The sequence below is a fragment of the Schistocerca gregaria genome, chromosome 3 (assembly GCF_023897955.1).
Source record: "Schistocerca gregaria isolate iqSchGreg1 chromosome 3, iqSchGreg1.2, whole genome shotgun sequence".
Taxonomy (NCBI): domain Eukaryota; kingdom Metazoa; phylum Arthropoda; class Insecta; order Orthoptera; family Acrididae; genus Schistocerca; species Schistocerca gregaria.
In genome coordinates this window covers 724,999,215-725,013,571 of record NC_064922.1, presented here as the reverse complement: position 1 = coordinate 725,013,571, position 14,357 = coordinate 724,999,215, and the positions used below count along the sequence as shown (strand labels likewise).

Sequence of the window (14,357 nt, the reverse complement as noted above, 5' to 3'; positions counted from 1 at the left end):
TTGATTTTTTGCCATGAGTTACATGTGAATGTTCTCAAGAAGTCAGGTTGTCCGTATGTTCGTATGTAGGTCATGGCATCTTGAGTGTATTCGCGCATGTGTTTCAGACTCCCTATGTATGATGAGGGTAGGATTACCACTGTTCCAATGTCATCAAAGGTGGATGTAGTCTTCTGTGTGTAGTTTCCTCTGATTCAGTCTTACATAAAGCATCCATTCCACATCTATTTTTGCATACATATTTACTTTTACATTTGGGCAGTGTCTAAAATACAAATCAAATTAACTTTTTATTAACAAATACAAAGTACACTTTACACACTTTTCATGCTTTATTTTCAATTTATATTTGGTCACCGTATCACATTGACTACTCACACTTGAGTGTTTGTTTTTATTCACTCACTGCACTACTTTTCCAGTTCCTCTCTTCCTTACTGATAAGAAACTGACATTCGAACCCATGATGGGTCTTTCTTTATACGCCCCTACTAATGGGTAGCACCATCAGTTACGAATTCTAGATCATACCAAAAAGGCTTTGAATGGTCCAATGCTCCAGAACATTCCACAACACTCGAGAGTGTTCTGGAATGTTCCACAATGATCTCGGACATTCCTGAACATTGTGGAATCTTCCTGAATGTCCCAGACTATTACCAAAAATTCCAAATCATTGTGGAACATTCTGGAATGCTATGGCATGCTCTCAAATGTTCTGGAATGTTCTTGAATACCCAGGAACATTCTTGAATGTCCTAGAAATTTCTAGAGGGTAAAACTTCCCAGTTCTTATATCTTCAAAACACGCCCTTCAGGTAAAAATGGGAACCTTCTTCATGGGTGGGAATGGGTGACTGAGGGCTACCACAACATATAAATCCCTTGATCGTACCAAGACTTGTTTCTGAGTTTTATCAGAACACACATTGTACACTTATTTTTGTAATATATAAATATGACTGATTATAGTGAAATGGCTAGTACTGCAATATATGCAGGTCACAAGTACAATTCATGAAAGAATGGTAACTAGGGGCATTTGTACCAATTGTATGGGACTGTAAGTTTTAGAACACTTTGCTGATCTGGTGTACAAGGGCCAATAGCATGCAGCAGGAAATACAGTGCGCAAACAGCACCTGAGATGCACTAAGGGGTGAGAAGTAGTAACTGGAATAAATGGAGAAACAATTCCTAATCAGCGCAAAAATGAAGGGCCGAAAATAACTACAGGAAAAAGGAAATGTAAGCATCATTGTATACTTCTGTTACAGTGGAATAACTAGTTCATAAACTTGTACAAAGTCCTAAATAGGCTTCATGAAGTAAATATAACTAGTAACACTCATAAGTACAATAGGTTTGATTATCTAACACTGAATGACTAAAAGTGCTTATTAACAAGCAACACTATTTGTAACTATAAATTAGAGCATCGGTAACTTTAAGAATAGTATCTCTATAGGCCACTGTTTATATAGAGCTAACCATCTGTAGCAAAAATGCACCTGTAGGTTGCAAATGGCTTAGTATCTGCAATAATAAATGGTTAGCTACCTGATAATGTAAATGGTATCCACCACTGTAGCTGAGTGGACAGCATACAGGCTTGTCATGCCGGGGAGCCCAGGTTTGATTCCCAGATGGGTTGGAGGTTTTATCTGCTCAGGGACTGGGTGTTTGCATCATCATCATCATCATCATCATCATCATCATCATAATTTCATCCTCATCGACACGCAAGTCACCGAAGCGGCGTCATCTCAAAAGACTTGCACCAGGCGATCAGGTCTACCCACCGCGAGGCCCTCATCGCACGAAATTTCATTTCATTTTGTGTAAGTTGCAGCAGTTCTCATAGGTAGAACACTGTCATTTGGTAAGTGACAATCTTTACAACAACACTTTGTTTGCAGTTATATTCAATAAGTCATAGTCAGCAGGTTGCAATCGCTACATTAGTCTCAATAATTTGCAGAAAGTGGCTATACTTGGATCATAAAAAATTTGCTATTTACAGTTAGTAAATTGTTTGTATATTACACACTGTAGCTTGGCAACATACCACTGTGTTTATCTACAACTTGCATATATTTCTGAATTAGTTATTCCACTGTAACACAAGGGTACATTGATGCCCACACTTCCTTTCTTCTCGAATAATTTTTGACCCTTCATTTTGAATACTGACTAGGAACTGTTTCTCTATTTATTCTAGTTATTGCTCCTCACCCCTTAGTACATCTCACACACTGTTTGTGTGAAAGTATTTCCTGCTAGCACACTACTGACATCTCTACACCATTTCAGCAATGTGTTCTACAACTTACGGTACCATACAATTGTTATGAATGCTGCTCTTTACTATTCTTTTGTGAATTGTACTTGTGACCTGCATACATTCCAGTACTAGTCGTTTCACTACTGCAGAAGTACACAATTGTGCCAACACTTTCTGGTACTTAATACTAGCTAATGATTGAAAATTCTCTCTCTACATGCCCAAGTTACAGGTTCACTTTTCACTTTGTTTTTGCCAACAGGTTCCCAGCTATCACACTACTGACCCCACTAGAGCTGTTTCTGAGACTATTTCCCACAATTCCCATCCACAGCACCACTTGTTTGTATTAACTTATTATATTTATCATAGGGATATTGCTTACTACATTGTGTATTTGCACTTACAATTTCATTAATGCCTTATGGCAACTGCAATTGTGCAAGTTTTTGTTCTTTATTTTATTATATTTTAGTATAACCTCAAGATATGAATGTCATTAGAAGATTAGCTTTAGTTCTGTCACAATATCTACACTTGTTGTTTCGTTAGCTTATATCATTTTTGTACACATACAATGAACCACATTTAAGCATATAAGAGCTCTTTTTGCATTAATGGATTCATTATTGTATTAAATATTATTGGTGTATTTTCTAGGGCCACAGCAATATAATGCATATATCTTACTTTTGAAGCTAACAAATAATGTGAAAATTATAAATAACTACCACTCATTCATTGTTAAATTTTTAAACCTTTTGTTCTTAAATTTTAATATTCTTATCTAATTTACACTTACTGATGGTATATTTTTTGGTATAGACTTCTGAAGAAGGCCACTATATGCTTGAAACTGGTAAAGATATAAAATTTCTTTTGTGCTGATTGCTGATTATTCCAACAAACAGAAACAAAATTGCTGATGATAGAAAAACTATTATTATTATTATTATTATTATTATTATTATTGTGTTTTCTTAAACAATAACAGATCTAGATGTAAAATAAGGGTAAGAACCCACTTACCTGTAGCGGACTGAGGTGTGGAGCACAGAAACATCATTCACATTAGCTTTCCAGCTCTTGTTATTTTACATGTAAAAGTTCAAACATTCATTCACACACACTAACCAATCTATGCGGTTATGTACGTGGATGTAGTAACTTTTTAGTAAAAGAACAAGAACTCAGAAGTTAGTGTGAACAGTGTTTCCTGTCATGTTTCTATGCTTCTATAGGTGAGTGGTTGCCTTCCCCTTATTTTACATACTGTTTTCTTAGCAACATACATTAAATGGCCCAAGAATTCCAAGGGAAATGTCACACAACTTCAGCTAATAGGACACTGAAAGACAGTTAAGTGGAAAGCAACTAAAACAGCAATCAACTGCTTAATAATGATAGGAGGATATTTTTAACAAGGTACTACTTCTCCAAAGCTCCTAGCTTTTGCTGTCACAATTTGAAAGACATTATTTCCTGCATGGGTGGTCTACCTATAAACCAGTGCAGCTGCCAGACTTTCTCAGAGTACCAAGTGATGTTCTTCACGACCAATGACCATTCTACTTTCTGAGAGGCATTATCATCTGTCTGATATGTTCATACAGTATTTGTAAGAATGCCAGTCATCAGTATTTACCCAGGGAGAATTTTGTAAGACTACAGGAGCAAAATATGAACAATGCTTGGATCTAGGAGTCACGTATCTTGAATTAACAAAAACATCCCTGTTACTTGACACTTGGAGAGAGAGAGAGAGAGAGTGTGTGTGTGTGGATGTGTGTGTGTGTGTGGGGGGGGGGGGGGGGGGGGCTTTCAGTAACAAAGAGCATGCGGCATGAATCTATACCTTCATCAAAAATGCGAAATGGTTATGTTCAAATAAGTTATATAACGAAACTTGTGTGCCATACATTGGACTGCGTACAATTCTCTATAACTGATGATGCACAGGAGTTCGTACTGTGCCAATCAATAATAAGCTTATTAAAGCCCTTACTCCAATAACTAGAGATGAATGTGTCTAAAATCACAATGAAATTATACAAAACTAATTACTTGCTCCCTATGAAATATTTACCTTTTCCAAGATAATAAATAATCTCATAACTCTTGGTATGCACACAATCTTATAGAATTATGGATGCAGGATTACAATTTCAGGCATATACATCCAGTCTTTGTGTGTTCACTCAAAACTGGTTAACTGCCATAATTATAAAGAGACTTTCAAATCCACAGTATGTAACATCCACAGTTACATAACATATCCAGCTTGCAAACTCCATCTTTCTATTCCTTTTGTACATCCTTACAATCAGTATTCGTAACATCCCTGCTTTTCGCTATATCTTTACTAAAACCTGCTTTTGGTTACATCATCACGGAAGTTAATTTGATGTTCCACTTCTTTAAGAAGTGGTAATATAAAAAAGAAGGTGTCATTACTCATTCACAACCCTGACTTAAAAATCACTTCCATATCTAAGCATAAACAGAAAAGATAAATTCTCAAATGATATATTTGCTTCAAATGCAGCAAAAAGATGCCAGCACATTGGTAGTGTTTCATTATTACATCTTACTTTAATATAATCATAAAAAAGAAACAAAAAAACCCTGTCCTCTGAACTGAACATTCTCAACTTAACTGTCTAAGGGGGGGTTAAAACATATGTAACATTCATTTGTTGGTATAATTCTTCTGCCAATATCTCGAAACTTGGGGTTAGCCTAACCCAAAATTCAACCATATTTGTCATGTTCAACTTCTAACAGCAGATTATGGATTAGTGCATTAAAAAAAATTAATGGATTTTTCCTGGATTTCTTGGTTACAAATACTCTTTTTCCTGTGTGAAAATACACTGTAGGCCTACCCTGGATGAAAGTGTTCGGTGACACTATACTTGATCTCGGAGTTGTAAAACTTATCAGTCCCTTGATTGATAAAGGTTTTATATACTGGCATAGAACTTCCAGACATTTTAGGAAATGGAAACCAGGAAAAACAGTGCGTTTTGGAAAGATCTTTTATGTACACTGCATTTTTTTTCTGTAAGGAACCCAGCAAAAAAACTATGAATTGTAGAAAGATCTTTGATGCAAGGCACTACATTTTTTCATATTACAAAAAGCTTGCGTAATATGAAATTTACTTTAAGAGTAACTCTTCTCAAACTACCATTCCCAATATTTTCCTGGATCTGTTACAAATGTGAACAGTTGTGAGGTCACATGCCTTTTCCCTCCAAGATCTTAATAAGCAATATACCAGATTGGTAAACTTATTTTGTTCATCAAGAGAACTTTTTACTGCTATATATTATATTTTCCAAACAACTAATAAACAACAAATAATTTATTTAAAATTAGCTGCAACACACAGACATCCTTTCATCAACACTTTGAAATCAGTTCAGTACACTGTACAACGGCCTCATTGGTCAGAACCAAATTAATACATTAATACACAAAAAAGAGTTATGAACAAAATATTTTCAAACCTGCGTCTGGTTTCTTTGGGTCATATACGGCAACCTCACCATCACCACATGAGTAGAGCAGCAAATGTTTATCAGCAGCCTCAGAGGAACCTGGAAATGTTACCCATTGTTTTGTGAATCAATGCAAACTGAAAACAAAATCAAACTTCATAAAACATTAGGAATGCATAAAGTTGTTAACAAAAACATACTGTGTAAAAGTTGTCAGTGTATAAGCACTTTTGATACATCCAGAACAATGAATAAATATCTTAACAGTGATTACTCACAAGATTCCCATCAATAATGCACATTTACATCTACAAGACTACTCAGCAACCCACACCTAAGTGACTTGCAGAATGTTCATCAAATCGTGTTCAGACAATTTCTCTACCATTCTATTGTTGTACAGTGCAGGAAAAAAATTAACATTTAACTTTTTCCACACGAGCTCTGACTTCCCCCGTTGTCTTACGACAATCATCTCTGCCTATGTAGGTGGGCTTCAACAAAATATTTTCACATTCAGAGGATAAAATTGGTGATTAAAATTTCATGAAAATATCTCGCCACAACAAAAAACACCTATGTTTTAATGACTGCCTCCTCAACTCATGTATCATATCTGTGACTCCCCCCCCCCCCCCCCCTATTCCACAACAACACAAAATGTGTTACCCCTCCTTGAACTTTTTCAATGTTCTCTATCAATCCTATCTGGTTGGAATCCCTTACTGTGCAGCAACACTACAGAAGAGAATCAACAAGTATAGGGTAGGAGTCTCTTTACGGGACCTATTGCATCATGACAATCTATTGAAAGGACATCACTTTTGTTTAACCCCTTAAGTCATCAGTTTTCTGGCTGGTTTGATGCGGCCAACCACTAATTCTTCGGCAGTGTCAACCTCTTCATGTCAGAGTAGCACTTGCAACCTATGCCCTCAATTATTTGTTGGATGTATACCAATCTCTGTCTTCCTCTACAGTTTTTATCCTCTACAGCTCCCTCTAGTACCAGGGAAGTTATTCCCTGATGTCTCAACACATGACTTATCATCCGGTCCTTTCTTCTTGTCACGGTTATCCATATATTCCTTTCTTCAATGAGTCTGCAGAGAACATACTCATTCTTTACTTTGTCAGTCCACTTACTTTTCAACATTCTCCTGTAGCACATCATCTCACATGCTTCGATTATCTTCTGCTACAGTTTTTCCACAGTCCATGAAGCACTACCATACAACGCTGACCTCCAAACGTACATTCTCAGGAATTACTTACTCAAACTGAGACATATGTCTGATACTAGTAGACTTCTCTTGGCCAGGAATGCTCTTTTTGCTTGTGTCAGTCTGCTTTTTATGTCATGCTTGCTTCATCTGTTATGAGTTATTTTGAGTTGTAAATACTAGATTTCAGCTATCAGTTGTCCTTTGGAATTTTTATTGGCAGATCTAGATTTCAGCTAGAATCTAGCCATACTAGTATTCACTGAACTGTGGACAAAGCCCGACCAACAGGCATTACATGCATTGACCAAAGACGATAGTGCATTGAGAATGGCTAGTTTCTAGCTGAAATCTACAACGACCAATAAAAATTCCAAAGGATGACTGATAGCTGAAATCTGTTATTTACAAGTCAAAATAACAGTCCCTACGTGCAACAGCCTCTGAATGGAGGTTAACCTGAGTTATTTTGCCTCCAAAATAGCATATTTCCTTACTTTTGTCTATTCTGTAATCACCAATTTAAGTTTCTCACCCTTCTGACTTCTGCTGTGTCTCATTACATTTGTCTTTCCTTGCTTTTCTCTCAATCAATATTCTGTACTCTTGGACTGTTAATTTCATTCATTAGTTGTTCTTCACCATCACTGAGGATAGCGACATCGTCAACGAATCTTATCAATATTTTTTCACCCTGAACTTTAATCCTTTGACTATTCTGAACATGTTAACAGTTTTCGCTGTTGCTGGGATGGTACCTTTGAAAGAGCATGGCTGACTTCCTTCCCCATCCTTCCCTAATCCAATGAGACCAATGACCTCGCTGTTTGTTCTCTTCCCCAAACAACCCAACCCAACCCACATACAACACATCCATCTGTTTCTACAAGTGATGAAATTTCTTCAAAATCTGAAGTTTCTGATAATAATAGCTAACTGTTTGGTAAATGAGCACACTTTAGCGACTTGTTTGACTGGGAAAACAGTGATTTTTTGTTGATTTGTGCATGCATTCGATGTTTCAGCTTTCGGATGCAAGTGTGTATTAGATCGAAACTCCAGTATTCTCTCATATTTCCTGATATTTTTCACAGCAGCGCTAATGAAATCTGTTGCAGATGAAACCAATACATTTTATTTGCACACCAAGAAAAATATGCCACAATCGGTGCATCCTCATTTGTCCAGATGAATAAAGAACTCTATTCCTCCACTGTTATTTGCCTGCTTATGGCTCATGTGAAAAGGCTGAAAATTAGTGACTAATCATCCAGGGAATTATTCTGGAACATACTAGTTTTTGACAAAATTATGTCCAAAGACAGTTTTCATTTAATTTTGAGAGTGCTTTATTTTAGTGATAACTCTGCCAGCAACAATTGAAACAGGCCATTCAAAATTAGAAACTTTGTAGATACAGTTTGCACAACATTCCAGACTTCATTTCCTTCTAACCGAGGCTCTACATTGATGTTTAAAGGACAATTATCTTTCAAACAATACATTCCGTTCAAAAGAATTAGGTCCGGAATAAAAACATTTGTTTTGTGTGATTGTTGGAAAAGTTATGTCCTAGATTTAGTTGAGTATACGGATGCAACCATGGAAAATGGTTCCACAGTTTGGTGAAAACTGACAGCATAGTGGTAACACTCATGAAGCCATATTTGAACCTGGGTCATGCTGTTTACATTGACAATTGGTATTCAAGTGCACACCTCTTCCTCTGACTTCATAACAATGTATATAACATGTTTATTACTGTTAACAGCAACAGGCACAAAATGCCCAAAACTACAAGACAAACGGAAAGGAGGAGAAATCCAGTTTATATCACTGATCCAATGTTTGCCCTGCCCTGCAAGTGGTACCACCAAAGAGAAGTGTAGTTGTTGACCACCAGTAATATTACAAAATGTTTCAGACTGAAAAGACAGACAGAAACACTGGTGAAAGGATTACAAGACCTCCATTTGTTATGGATTATGACTTGAGTATGGGAGCAGTAGTCTGTATTGGCATGCTACTGAGTCCAGTCAAATCAGTGTGGAACAGTTTGAAGTGGTATAAAAAAACTCTTTTTGCACTTACTCCATCTGTACATTTTACTGTGTGTGGTATCACATTTTTGACTTACCAAACAAAAGCACTGGCAGGTGGATAGACACAAACAAACACAAACATACACACAAAATTCAAGCTTTCGCAACCAACGGTTGCTTCTTCAGGAAAGAGGGAAGGAGAGGAAAATACAAAAGGATGTGGGTTTTAAGGGAGAGGGTAAGGAGTCATTCCAATCCCGGGAGTGGAAAGACTTAGCTTAGGGGGAAAATAGGACAGGTATACACTCACACACACACACATATCCATCCACACATATACAGACACAAGCAGACATTTGTAAAGGCAAAGAGTTTGGGCAGAGATGTCAGTTGAGGCGGAAGTACAGAGGCAAAGATGTTGAAAGACAGGTGAGGTATGAGCGGCGGCAACTTGAAATTAGCGGAGGTTGAGGCCTGGCGGATAACGAGAAGAGAGGATATACTGAAGGGCAAGTTCCCATCTCCGGAGTTCTGACAGGTTGGTGTTAGTGGGAAGTATCCAGATAACCCGACGGTGTGACACTGTGCCAAGATGTGCTGGCCGTGCACCAAGGCATGTTTATCCACAGGGTGATCCTCATTACCAACAAACACTGTCTGCCTTTTTCAGTGTTTACCTTCTGTTAAAAAAACTAAGACTGATGTATCACTGCATCACAGAAAGCTCAAATGGAGACAGTTGCCCATTTCCAATACACAAGAAGTGAACAGAAATGATCCCACAATAGCTCATACTAGAGGAAAAAATCTAACATTCATCATTTTACTGAAATATTCGAATATGCTGTATTTTAATGATATTGAAGTGTTGATACAGCAATGCTTTCTTTGATATCTCTGAAGTCCAGGGGTCTTTTGTCAGTTAAACTAAAGGAAAGCCTGCTAGTACTGACTTTCTTTGAAGCAGTGCTCAGTTTTAGATTTTTTCCTCACACAGAAGTTTTAAGTAACAATTTCTTCTACACTTCTGAATCACCACTGTGCTTCTCTTTCAGTTTGTTTCTTTGTGCTAATAATGTGTGTCTGGGTCAATTTTTCCTCCTGCACAAATTCTGCCTCTATTAGATCCTCTATAAGAAAGGTTAAGTATTCTCATTTACATACTGAATGAAGCAGGTGTGTACATGGAAAACATGACATTCTCTGTCAGCTGTAGAAATATATTAAATTTTAGAGGGAAGGAGTCAAAGTATGCAAATAGCTATTAATGTGCCTAGAGAAAGCAAGAGATGAGAGTATCCACACAAGGTACTTGGCTTCAAATACCAATGCAAGGTCAGAGTGCGAAGAGTTCGAAACAGCAATAGAGCAGTCTGCAAGTGATTCCATGTTCACAATGACCATCTGCACATCTGGTCTGAAGTATTCAATTCGCATCCACACCTTCCAGTCTCAATGCAGCTTTCACTCAGTTCTGAATTAGTAGTCTGAGAGCGCAGAATATTTCCTAGCCAAGATGCTTAATCTGCCAATGCTGTTATTTGTGAAGTTATATATTTAAAAAAACACAGTAAGAAGTAGATGGACAGAAGAACGGCCTGCAAAACATGAAACGTTTTTGAATGTTTATTTTTTGAAGGAGCTAAATACTGAAAACAGAGGATTTGTTTAACTGCTTAGGACAAAGACACGTACTTTGTGCTACTGCAGTGTCTTACATTATATGTAAGGCAAAAGACACAGTTATGAGAAAATCATCAAGTCTTTATGAAAGCCTTATACAAACATTGAAAATAACCAGTTTTCGAAAATATAATGGGAAAAAGGTACTATGTATGAAAGCTTTTGACACCAGTGACTCCTTCTTCTGGCAGGAGAGTTGAAGGGGAAGGAAGACAGATTAAGGAAAAGGACTAGTGAGGATTAGGAAAATGGAGAGACTTCGGAAAAGTGTCTCCTTCTCACCCGTTCTGTAAGTTTCATCTGATCCGAGGTTCTGGGTGACTTTTCTGAACTCTGTCCTTTTCCTTAAACCTCACCAGTCCTTTTCCTTCACCAGTCCTTTTCCTTCACCCCTCTTCCTTCCTCTTCAACCTATCTGCAAGAAGAAGGAGCCACTGGCTCCAAAAGCTTGCATTTGTAGTACCTTCTATATGTCTGTTCTCCTTCTGCCATTTGGTGAGTAGAGTTTTTATCTATCTAATTACATTATTACAATGTTGACATATTTGGCAACTGGCATACGCTATTCTGATCTAAATTTTCTGTTGTGATATCACCTACATCGGTGAACCACATCATTCTGGAACCATGTAATTTTATAGATTAAATACTAATGCATTTCACTTCATTTGGACATTGGGTCTGCGACAATTCAACCACCACCAGACTTCTCACAGGCTGAATATGGACAGTGACAAAAAATTTTAAGTCAGTGATTCAGTCATAAGCAATAATTTATATGTGCAAACACTGCCTGTATGGAGAAGATGGTGCCAGTATGTATGTAAATACAGGGCCCTTAAAACTGTTTCTATTGTACCCCCAATTTCCGCAAAATGTGATATGCATCAAGGTAGGGATAGAAAAACAAAATGGTTCAAGCATAAAGCCCCTCTAGCAAAAACTGCTTGTCATAATATTGTATGAAGGGAAAACCAAAAACACAAAAAAGGTTATGAATTGTTGCAAACAATTATTTTGAGACGGTGTAATTCACCGCATTGTAAAATACACAAACAAAGAACTAGACAGAATGCCAGGAGTTTATCCATGAGGAGCTCAAGACTACCTACATACAGATTTCGAATAATTATCTGCTTTCTTTGGTGCTTCATACTTCAATAGTGAAAAAGTCACAGCATCTCACTTCTGACGAATTGTGGGCCACCGATGGGGCTGCACCAGATTTTTGTAATTGCATCAATGAGCGAATGGGGATTTGATACTCTTCTCCAAGCTGTAATATTTGGCAAAAAGTCTATGAGGGTGCAGAAGAAGGAAACACACAACCTGATACCTATTAAATGTTCAATGAGTTTATGGATGTGCACGAACATTAACAACAACAGACAATAAGCTGGAAGAATTCCATGGACTTATTTGTATGTACATCTCCATTATCTGCAATTCTTTCCTTGATTTATAATTAGATAATATTTCAGGTCAAGATGTAGCTTATAGTTAAGAGATGGTGGGATACAATAGATTTTTATTATAGTGGATTTGATGGGTGAAAAAATGTTAATGAAGATGGGATCTGATAGTAATTTAATTCAACTAATTCAACGGATATTGGCCTTGAGGTGCGTAAACTTCACCCGAAACTCTCATTATTGATTATTCTATCTAAAAGTAATTCAGATGGAATTCTCCAAATAAGCTAGTAAAATACTGTATAAAACTGTGTGTTCTCAGTCATGGAAGAATTTTTCACGCCCTAAATGTAAAAGTATATGTGGGCAAATAGTCTGCTGGACCTCATCAAATACCCAGTGCTGAAGGGAATGAGATGTTACTATTAATTCAACACACTGACACACAGATAGGAACGTGATGATGGGCCACTATTTTATATCCGTACCAGTCCCTAATGAACTTTAATTTACTAATAGCATCTACCACCCACAGTGACAGGAGTACAGTGGAATATTCTGTTTCAAGGCTAAGCAACTGGTAGTCTGTTAAACTGTTTTTCAGCTTGCTCATTGGGGCAACAAAGGCTCAAATAATATACAGGGTAAAGACAAATGACTTAATGCAAAGGCGAAAATTCCTTAAGGAACTGGGTATGGTGCTTACAGCATTACACTAGTACAGTTGGATCTCATTAATACATTCCTCATTACCACATTTTCCCACATAGTACGTCCAGGTTTGGAAGTTCCAATCCCAACAGCATTGAATGCATGTTAACAGACTCATTTATATGTTCTCTCTTCCCTCTTAGTGCGTTCAAATTTGATGGTGTTTTACAATGCCAGCAACATTGCAGTTCATCAGATATGGTGGAATTGACCAATTTGACACGTGGGAAGTACAGTGTAGTACTGTAGTTCGTATAGGTTGGCACTAGCTGCAATAACTTGCGACCTATTGACAAGTGCCGATCAGAAGCAGGAGCGATATTGTAGCAGCCAAATATAAACGATTAACCATGTGTAACTCAGTCGCTGGTCTTTCTTTGTTCGAGTGTGGTATAGCGTAACATCAGGGCTCGTTTAATCTCAGTGTATAATTTTCTTTCTTGTGTCAAAAAGTGTATTGATAAACCATGGATAAGAGGCTATTCACTTATGAAGAAAAGTGGAACATTATTCAAGAAGTGTACAAAAATTACCACATGAAGCGTGCTGATACTGCACAAAAACTGATCATTTCTCTATCAACATTAAACACCATAGTGAACAAGCGAAAAATAGTTTAAGCTCAATATCTAGAAGAATGAAAAGGCAAAAGAAAATGACCGTCAGTTTCCAGTACTGGAAAGTGTGCTGCTAAAGTGGTCTAAGGAAGCTCACACAGTGAACATTCCAGTTGATGATACTAAGCTTCATGCTAAAATTACATATTTGGCACAACTAAGACTCAAAGATTTCAAGGCATCCATGGCTGGATCGAAGCTTTTAATGGCCGACACAATTTAGTGTATGAATCTGTTCAAGGTGAGATTGGAAGTGTGAATACTAAAACTACTGAGTCATGGAAAAATACTCTTCCATCAATCATTAAAAGGTATAGTCCCAATGTTATTTACAATACAGAAGAAACATGCCTATTTTTTCACCTTCTTCGTGACAAAATCCTTGAGTTCAGAGGAGAGAAATGCCATGGTGAAAAATTCAGCAAAGAGAGGCTGATTGTTCTGTCATGTTGCAATGCAACTGGAACAGAAAAGTTTGTGCCACTAGTAACTGGCAAGACAAAAGTCCATGATGTTTCAAAAAATATGGGGTCATTTCCATACAGATATACATATAATTGAAAGCATGGGTAATGACAAGCATATGTGAAGAATATCTAAGTGCTTGGGGTGGAAGGCTGGGTGTCAGAAACAGTAAAATCATCCTCTTATTGACCAATGTGCAGCACATTCTCAAGATACATCGCAAATTCATAATATAAGTGTAATGTTTTTTCCTGCCAATTTTACAAATCCCCTTCAGTCACTCACCCAAGGCATTATAAAATGCCTGAAACAAAAACACAGAAAAATTCTTATACAGGAGAGGCTCGCCTGTCTTCATGGTACAACAAGAAAAGCAATGATCTTAAATTCTATGCATTTTGTGGCAAATGCCTGAGA

General features: G+C 37.2%; 1 protein-coding gene across 3 annotated transcripts in view; it reads right to left on the bottom strand.

Moving 5' to 3' along the window:
* The window catches only part of LOC126354647 (gem-associated protein 5), a 330,980-nt gene that overhangs the window by 203,890 nt on the left and 112,733 nt on the right, over positions 1–14,357 (bottom strand). For all 3 annotated transcript variants that reach the window (XM_050004418.1, XM_050004417.1, XM_050004419.1), the window contains one exon: positions 5,797–5,886. In XM_050004418.1, coding sequence (XP_049860375.1) covers positions 5,797–5,886 — 90 coding nt within the window. The remainder of the gene's footprint in view (positions 1–5,796; positions 5,887–14,357) is intronic.